The sequence below is a fragment of the Oncorhynchus gorbuscha genome, linkage group LG01 (assembly GCF_021184085.1).
Source record: "Oncorhynchus gorbuscha isolate QuinsamMale2020 ecotype Even-year linkage group LG01, OgorEven_v1.0, whole genome shotgun sequence".
NCBI lineage: Eukaryota > Metazoa > Chordata > Actinopteri > Salmoniformes > Salmonidae > Oncorhynchus > Oncorhynchus gorbuscha.
The window spans coordinates 89,681,377-89,690,222 of record NC_060173.1 but is presented as its reverse complement, the minus strand read 5'-3'; the positions used below and the strand labels follow the sequence as shown (position 1 = coordinate 89,690,222).

The 8,846-nt window shown below is 45.2% G+C and overlaps 1 protein-coding gene across 1 annotated transcript in view; it reads right to left on the bottom strand.

Annotated features, from left to right (window-relative positions):
* Positions 1-623: 623 nt before the first annotated feature.
* The window catches only part of LOC124045179 (collagen alpha-1(IV) chain-like), a 58,596-nt gene continuing 50,373 nt past the window's right edge, over positions 624-8,846 (bottom strand). Inside the window, exons 33-48 of the mRNA XM_046364434.1 lie at positions 7,449-7,538; positions 7,095-7,234; positions 6,701-6,827; positions 6,451-6,531; positions 6,184-6,282; positions 5,728-5,964; positions 5,499-5,632; positions 5,320-5,392; positions 5,157-5,228; positions 4,846-4,974; positions 4,522-4,620; positions 4,153-4,365; positions 3,891-4,068; positions 3,655-3,769; positions 3,358-3,530; positions 624-3,263 (exon numbers count right to left, since the gene is read on the bottom strand). Coding sequence (XP_046220390.1) covers positions 3,182-3,263; positions 3,358-3,530; positions 3,655-3,769; positions 3,891-4,068; positions 4,153-4,365; positions 4,522-4,620; positions 4,846-4,974; positions 5,157-5,228; positions 5,320-5,392; positions 5,499-5,632; positions 5,728-5,964; positions 6,184-6,282; positions 6,451-6,531; positions 6,701-6,827; positions 7,095-7,234; positions 7,449-7,538 — 2,042 coding nt within the window. The 3' untranslated portion in view covers positions 624-3,181. The remainder of the gene's footprint in view (positions 3,264-3,357; positions 3,531-3,654; positions 3,770-3,890; positions 4,069-4,152; positions 4,366-4,521; positions 4,621-4,845; positions 4,975-5,156; positions 5,229-5,319; positions 5,393-5,498; positions 5,633-5,727; positions 5,965-6,183; positions 6,283-6,450; positions 6,532-6,700; positions 6,828-7,094; positions 7,235-7,448; positions 7,539-8,846) is intronic.

Sequence of the window (8,846 nt, the reverse complement as noted above, 5' to 3'; positions counted from 1 at the left end):
CTCGACCTGGGTTACATCAGTCTCTGTTTACACTTCCTGGTCAAGTGCAACATGTTTTTATTGGGCTGCTAGTGACAGCAGAGGAAACAAGGGGGTAGGATTCCAGTAAGGGATGAAAAACAAGAGGCGGAGAGATGAAGGGGAGGTTATTGTGCTCCCTCTCTCCCCGGAGTGCATTGATCCGTTAATGTTTAGCAGCCTGGGGTGAGTGGGTTTGTTGGCCTCGGGCCTAGTAGAAGTGCTGATGTAGAGGCTGCCATCCCCGATGTGGTGGTGCATACTCTGCCACTAGAAGCAGGGAGAAACACACTCAAGGTGAATATCCAAGTTGACTGTTGGGCCTACTTGATATTGGTGGCTCGGCTGCATTGTAATCTCGACCATCTTCAATCTGAGTAATATCATCTGCTGAATGACTAAAATGGCAGGGTGGAAATGAAGTGAATATGGCTTCCCACTGAACTGTAGTGGACGAGACTACTACTATAGTATATCACAGAGCTTTTACATGTACAACACAATGGACAGAAAACATTGAGATTGATTTAGGCTGTTGGGCTCCCCAACAGTGACTGTATCCCACCGCTGCCACCAATAGGAGACAGTTATGATTACACACCATATTTTATACAAATAATTTTATTGTATGATTTACACAGTATGGGGACTGGGAGGTGAGAAGAATAGTTGGAAAAACATTTGGTCGGTTGGTTAATAATGAGCTAGGGACTACAACCAAGTACTCTCATGCAAAATGTGTCACTGAACTCAAACATATTCCTAAACAAGTGCTACTAATACTGTATGTATGAATGAGCATTTTCTGAAGAATAATAAAAAAAAAACATGTTTTGAGTTCAGTCTACTAATGATAAGAGACTTTTACTTTCAGAAGGCTTTGATTGGAGGAAACCTCTGAATGATTGCCGGTTACAAGTAGTTTGTGAGGTTTGGATGCTTTATTTCTTCCATCTCAATAATTTAGTACTCGACTAATTCTGTGCTTGGACAAGAGAGTCTTGGTTCTAGGGTTTTTGCGTTCACCCTCAGACAAAAGGGGGAGCAGCAGGGTAGGATTCATGTAGTAGATTAGGGACAAGTGCCAAACAGAGCAGTAGGGAATTTACATTTTAAAAGGGAGCTTGAAAAGTAGATTCAAAATACCCAGGAATCTGTAAAAGCACTTAGTCATAAATATATCCTTCTCTGTCTTTGACCAAAATGGAAAATCTAAATATATCTAGCTAATTATCACAGGAATAATATTGCAGGAGGCATGATCAAGTATATCAGAGTAAGAATAAGAGTACACATAGGTGTGCGTGTGTATACATGTCTTTCTTTGGGTTCTAGCATTTGATTAATAAGCTTCAACACACAAAACCATGTGAAGGACGTATTCAGGAAACGTACATCACACAGAACTATTGATGCACACAGAGTTGATTGAGTGGCCAAGTGAACTGACGAGTGTTTGACGACTCGCTGTCTTAAGGATTGCTCTGCACACAAATTACAAGCCATGAACTTCTTCTGTCAACAGGTCCGTGTGTGAAAACTCTTTCGGCTTGTGACAACACACACACCCTCTGCATACTACAGATGACAAGCTGTGTCAATGTTCCCCCTCGTACTGACAGGGTGTGGATGCGCGAGTGTGTGTGTGTGTGTGATGCGGGCGGCACCTTCATTGAAGAGGACAGGCTCGTAGTAATGGCTGGAACGTAATCAATGGAATGGTATCGAACAGATGTTTTCCATGTGTTTGATACCGTTCCATTAACATGAATTATTATGAGAGGTCCTCCACTCAGCAGCCTTATGTGATGTGTGTGATGCGCTCCAATGAAATAACACACCATCAGTGATGCTGCCACCACTATGTTACTGTTCTGCATACTGACAGATAAGGCACTGAAGGTGTTGGCCTATAGCGGCAGGTCTGATGTATGCCAACTGTAGCTTGTAACATTAAACCCAGTATTAGAACTATAAGTGCCTAGGTCAGGTTGGAACAGAATACCATACTGTACTTTCTTTAGTGACATTGATTATGGTTCATTGGCGACTCAAATCCACTCGAGCTCTACATTTACTCAAATAAATACAAATTGAAATAATACAAATTAAAATGTAAATACCTGAAGAGATTATGGTGGCTGTTATTTTAGGAAGGAAAAAGAAAAGTAATATATTTACAACAGAACCATCGCGATGCATGCATGCTAGCAACCATTAGGGCTCTATTCAATCTGCGTCGCTGAAGCGTTACAGATTGCATGATATAAACGTAAAGGTCATTTCCGATTGAGCCGACGTATGCAGTGTTTACTGTGAATACAGTATCTGCTAATGTGGGAACATAGGCTTTGAATTTTCAATCATGCTGTAACGATGAACTTCCATGATAGATTGAATAGAGCCCTTAACTTACAGTGATGTCTCAGCATGACAAGCATCTGTAACCAGTGGTAACTCCCATCCTTACATGATTAGTATTGTGTTATTACAAAAGTGAGGAACAATAACAATATATATAACTAACTCAGAGCTGAAAGTCAGTGGCATTGAGTGAAAATACAAACATAATGTACTGGAATAAGGCAAGTAGATTAGATTCAATAGCACCTGACTTACACAAACACCCCCTTTCAAAATGGACGCCAGTTTACTAATGGGGAGGGGGGCGGGATGTACTCAGTGCAGTCGTAAACTGGGCGACATTCGCTAGAGAAACGTTGTGAAAATGTTAGTAAAGTGTTCTGCATGATGGAGCGTAGGGCCAGTTGATCTTATGGTTTGGTCTCTGGTGTGTCAGAGAAGGCTGGTAGGAGGAGCTATAGGAGGAGTGACTCATTGCAATGGTTAAAATGGAACGGTATCAAACATATATGAAACACATATTTTACTCCATTCCATTATTCCATTCCAATGAGCCTGTCCTCCTATAGCTACTCCCACCAGCCTCCTCTGACAGTGTGTTTTGTTCTTTCATAAATCTTTCTGGGTGTTTTTTGTTTGTTCTGTTTCACAGTGTGTCTGCCTGTTCCTCTCACACACGCAGTGAAATAGCACCATCCTTTGGTCAATAACACAAAGTCACGCCCCGGACCGTCGGACTGGGTGGGGTCAGGGGTTGTGGTGGGTGGTTAAGGGTCACAGAGAGGTCAGGGGGTAGAGCCTATGTCCTCTTCATGCACACCTGGCAACGGCTAATGTTACTCCGGAGATTTCCTGCCTTTTGTGTGGTGGGCACAGGTTTCCTGGAACCAGACAACATCAGTCAATCCCTCCATTCAATCAAGACCATGTCAGAGATCTGATGAGAGAGGAAAAGAGAGAAGGGAGTACACTTACGTAAACATATCCTCGTCCTCGATGGTGGCCAGCCAGAAGCTGTAGGAGTTGGCATAGTAGTTGCAGGTTCCACGGCCGTGACACTCGATGAACGGAGCGCCACGGAACTCCTCTAGACAGGAGCCAGGAGATGCCAGTGCCTGTCCAGAGCCCTCAGCACCTGCACTAGTGTGCTGCACAGAGAGAGAGACATGGGGGGTTAAGGATATGCAAACAAAAACATTGGTAAGTTCATCAAATCAAGTACAGATAAGTACACTAGATATGGTGTTGCAATACGAGTTGTATTTCTCTCACCATGACGAAAGAGTAGCCAATCCAGAGTGAGTCCCAGCCATTGGGGCATGATGGGATCATGATGTTCTGACTGTGCACTGCTATCACCATGGCAGGAGCCTCACACACTGAACACCTGGAGGCATAGACTGAGGTCAATACACAGACAGTCACACACGCAGGTGAGTACACAAACATATACTGCCATCATTGCAAGGGCCAAATGCACCACATATAGAAACAAGGAACCCACACACCTGCTAATGAAGGGCTTGATGCTCTGGCCAGTGATAGGGGCCATGTTCATTGGCATGGGCTCAGGGGAGGTGAGCCAATAGGAGTAGTCGTTACGGGAGGCAAAGTTACAGACGTTGTTGATGTTACAGAAGAGGAAGGGCATGGGACTGAACTTCCTTAGACAGCTACCAGCCGTACCTACACACAAGTAGTTTAGTGTGATGCTAATCTGAATCACAAGATAGCCTCATCTACAGTACCTCCCCTCCCTCTCTAGCTTACCCAGGTCCTGGCCGTGGGAGCGCTCGTTGCCCTGGACGTAGAGTAGGGAATATCCATCATAGATCACTGACGTTCCCTCAGGACAATGTGGAACCTCCACCGATTGGCTGTGCCTGGTTACCAGGAAACCATGTTCCATGGAGGAGGGGCCAGGAGGACCCACCTGACCCGGAACACCATCAGGTCCTGGGGGTCCAGGGTACCCTCTGGGTCCTATAGGTAGGAGAGACAAAGGTCAAATGGAACGTTTTCTGAAAATAACCCCAAGATATAAATAGTACATCAAGAATGATCAGACATTCTATTCTACATGCAGTGTAGTGACCTTTTTAGTGTGGCTATTAACTGTACAAAGGGGGTGTGACTCACCTGAGGGACCAAGCAAGCCTGGTTCTCCCTTGGCGCCGGGGAGACCATTAAACCCTGGGTTCCCCTCATCACCTTTAATACCCTGAATACCTGTCACACCTGGGAGACAGAGGGGGGAGAGAGAAAGAGAACATTGAATGAGAGGGGTGCAATATTTCAGGGTGATCAGAGCTGATGTTTGGTCATAATAGATTGGCTCATTGTAGATAGGATGGTTTGAAAAAAGGGGATACCTAGTCAGATGTACCACTGAATGCATGCAAATGATATGTGTCTTCCGCATTTAACCCAACCCCTCTGAATCAGAGAGGTGCGGACTCTCACCTTGCTGTCCTTTCAGCCCAGGGATACCCGAGGGCCCCACAGGCCCCTGAGGGCCCTGATTACCAGGGAAGCCGCTGTCTCCCTTGATGAAGATGTGGGGGCCAGGAGGACCAGGGGGACCATCATTACCTGAAAGGAGGAAGGGAAGGACGATTAATACCATTTCATGTAATCAAACATATCAGAATCCATATACTCATTCGCACAGTAATAATATAGGTGTCCGATGCTATATAAGCTCAGGAGAGCTTTTCAGTGAAACAAGCACTAAGTGATTCGGTTTGACGTGGTTATGTTTCTCTTCCTTTCACCTTTGTCTCCTGGGAATCCTCTGTCCCCCAGCTCTCCTTTGAATCCAACCACTCCGAATTCACCCTTTGTCCCTGCAAGAGAGGAGATTTAGCCACAAAACCAACAGAACCACTGACTCATACACACACTGTGTACACCATCTAAATCAGCTGCACCACTCACCTGGGAAACCAGGCACTCCCTGCAGTCCTATCTCTCCCTTCAGTCCATCAACACCCGGAAGGCCAGCTTGACCCTGTAACACATATACACACCAGTCAGATGGTGGACACTAGTCAAGTGTCATGATAAACAGACTGGACTGACATGGATCGGTCAGTGAGCAACAGGAAGTGACCTACAGAAAGTCCAGGGTATCCTTGATCTCCTTTGAAACCCTGCTCCCCATGTACTCCTGGTTCACCCTGGTCCCCTTTGTCTCCCTTCCCCCCCACGCTGCCTGGAACACCAGCAGGCCCTGGAGCACCACTGGTACCTGAGATGGGGATGAGAAGAGGAGGATAATGAGAGGATGGTCATATGTATCCGAATGTACATTACAGCAGGATTCAGGTGTGTGGCATACAGTACCTGGTTCTCCAGGCTTTCCCGACACTCCTTGGTCTCCTTTGGGCCCCTCCATGGCGGGTCCTGGGAGACCCCGTTCTCCTGGCTGGCCATGGGAACCCTCAAATCCTGGAATACCCTTGTCTCCCCTGGTCCCTGGGATACCCGGGATACCTGGAGAGCCTGGGAAACCTGGAGAGCCTTTGTCACCTTTATCCCCAGACGACCCTGGTGTCCCTGAGAAGCCCCTGCCGGGTAAACCTGTAGGAGAAACACAGAGAACAGAGTTGCTAAAACTCTAGGCCATGACTGGAAACACTTCACCTGCCTGCGCTGTCAATTAACTGTTTGGATCCACAGTACAGTTGATATGGCTTCTAATAGAAATATAGTACAAATCATAAAACCATGTGGTTTACAAGCGGTTTAGAAGATGATAAACACACCCGATCATCTTCAAGGTCAGGAGAGGTAACTCACCTGTGTCTCCTCTCTCTCCTGATGATCCAGGTATGCCGTCCACTCCTGACGCTCCTTTGTCTCCGGTTGTACCTGGTGGACCCTGCAGACCAGGCTCACCTAGGAAACAATACAGTTACCTGGGTGTCTCTCTACCCGCTGGGGCATAGTAGCTACAGTATGTACACTTGGGAAATGATTCAGGGGTAAGCTTCTTGACTAGCTGTCATATTGTACTGAAAGGAACCTGATGCATTGTTACTGTGTTCCATCTGTTAGAGTGCTTACCTGGTCGACCTGTTTGACCTGGCTCTCCTGGTGACCCGGGAAGCCCACCAATACCCTTCTCTCCTGGCTGACCCGGCTGACCTGCACATTACAACACACACCTGGGTTTAGAGGTTGCCAAGCAACAAGACACATCTCTGGGTTTGTGAGATTATCAAAAATTCTATGTACCAAATAATGCTTACTTTTAAACCCAAAATAAAATCAACCAACTAATCAATCAGGAGTAGTTGTGACCATGGAGCCTCACCTTGGTAACCAATGTGTCCAGTGTCTCCCTTGGTTCCTGGTGTTCCTGGCATCCCGGGCACTCCCATTCCTCCCTTCTGACCCTTCTCTCCTGCGTTACCAGGGAACCCAGGCAGACCCAACTGACCCTGAGAGAGAGAGAGAGAGAGAGAGAGAGAGAGAGAGAGAGAGAGAGAGAGAGAGAGAGAGAGAGAGAGAGAGAGAGAGAGAGAGAGAGAGAGAGAGAGAGAGAGAGAGACACAGGGATGGAGAGATAGAGGGAGGGGAAAAACAAATAGAAAAGAAGAGCATAGAAATATTTATTGAAAGAAAAACCGTTAGTGGCATCTAATTACAAAAATGTATGTACTGTAGCAGACACACAAACACACAATAAGTGGTAGTAAGTAGCTTACCTTCTCTCCAGAGGGTCCTGGTACTCCAACACCTGGCAGACCGGTTTGTCCCTTGTCTCCCTTCACCCCCTCTGTACCCCTGAACCCTGGATGACCCGGTGTGCCCACAATGCCTTTATCACCCTTCGTACCTAGAGAACCTGTGGAACCATACAGGAGAACCCGGTTAGAACCAATTCAACCAGAACTGAAGCGCATCATGACCAGTAGGCCAGTTAGCATATCTTAGCCTTAGACTTGACACTTCCACAATTGACACTTTTTTCGTGGGCGTAGCAAACAGATCTGAGTGGATGTTCTATTTAAAGGATGATGTCTGTTCTTCTCAGTGAAAGGATTGTGTTGTTTTCTTACCTGGATATCCCATTTCGCCAATGCCTCCTTTATTTCCAGGATATCCAATACTGCCGGGCTCTCCAGGAAAACCTGTCTCCCCTTTATCACCTGAGAAACAAGAATCATAGTGTCTGAAAGAGAATTTTGTTTTATCACCACATTGACTGTGTCCCAATACCCAAACGACAGTGCCTTCAGAAAGTATTCATACCCCTTGACTTATTCTATAAGTTCAAAATTATTGATGATTTTTCCTCACCCATTTACACACAGTACCCCATAATGTCAAAGTGAGAATGTTTCGAGTAATTTTAGCAAATTTATTTTAAATTAAACAGATATGATTTACATAAGTATTGACACACGCCAATACTTTGTAGAACCACCTCTGGTGGCGATTACAGCTTTGAGTGATCTTGGTTATTTCTGTATCTGATTTGAGTGGGTCTTGGGTATTTCTGTATCTGATTTGAGTGGGTCTTGGGTATTTCTGTATCTGATTTGAGTGGGTCTTGGGAATTTCTGTATCTGATTTGAGTGGGTCTTGGGTATTTCTGTATCTGATTTGAGTGGTCTTGGTTATTTCTGTATCTGATTTGAGTGGTCTTGGTTATTTCTGTATCTGATTTGAGTGGGTGATGGGTATGTCTGTATCTGATTTGAGTGGTCTGGGTATGTCTGTATCTGATTTGAGTCGTCTGGGTATGTCTGTATCTGATTATGAGTCGTCTGGGTATGTCTGTATCTGATTTGAGTCGTCTGGGTATTTCTGTATCTGATTTGAGTGGGTCTTGGGTATTTCTGTATCTGATTTGAGTGGTCTTGGTTATTTCTGTATCTGATTTGAGTGGTCTTGGTTATTTCTGTATCTGATTTGAGTGGGTGATGGGTATTTCTGTATCTGATTTGAGTGGTCTGGGTATGTCTGTATCTGATTTGAGTCGTCTGGGTATGTCTGTATCTGATTTGAGTCATCTGGGTATGTCTGTGTCTGATTTGAGTCGTCTGGGTATTTCTGTATCTGATTTCTGTATCTGATTTGAGTCGTCTGGGTATTTCTGTATCTGATTTGAGTCGTCTGGGTATTTCTGTATCTGATTTGAGTGGTCTGGGTATTTCTGTATCTGATTTGAGTGGTCTGGGTATGTCTGTATCTGATTTGAGTCGTCTGGGTATGTCTGTATCTGATTTGAGTCATCTGGGTATGTCTGTATCTGATTTGAGTCGTCTGGGTATTTCTTTATCTGATTTGAGTGGGTCTTGGTATGTCTGTATCTGATTTGAGTGGGTCTTGGGTATTTCTGTATCTGATTTGAGTGGGTCTTGGGTATTTCTGTATCTGATTTGAGTGGTCTTGGTTATTTCTGTATCTGATTTGAGTGGTCTTGGTTATTTCTGTATCTGATTTGAGTGGGT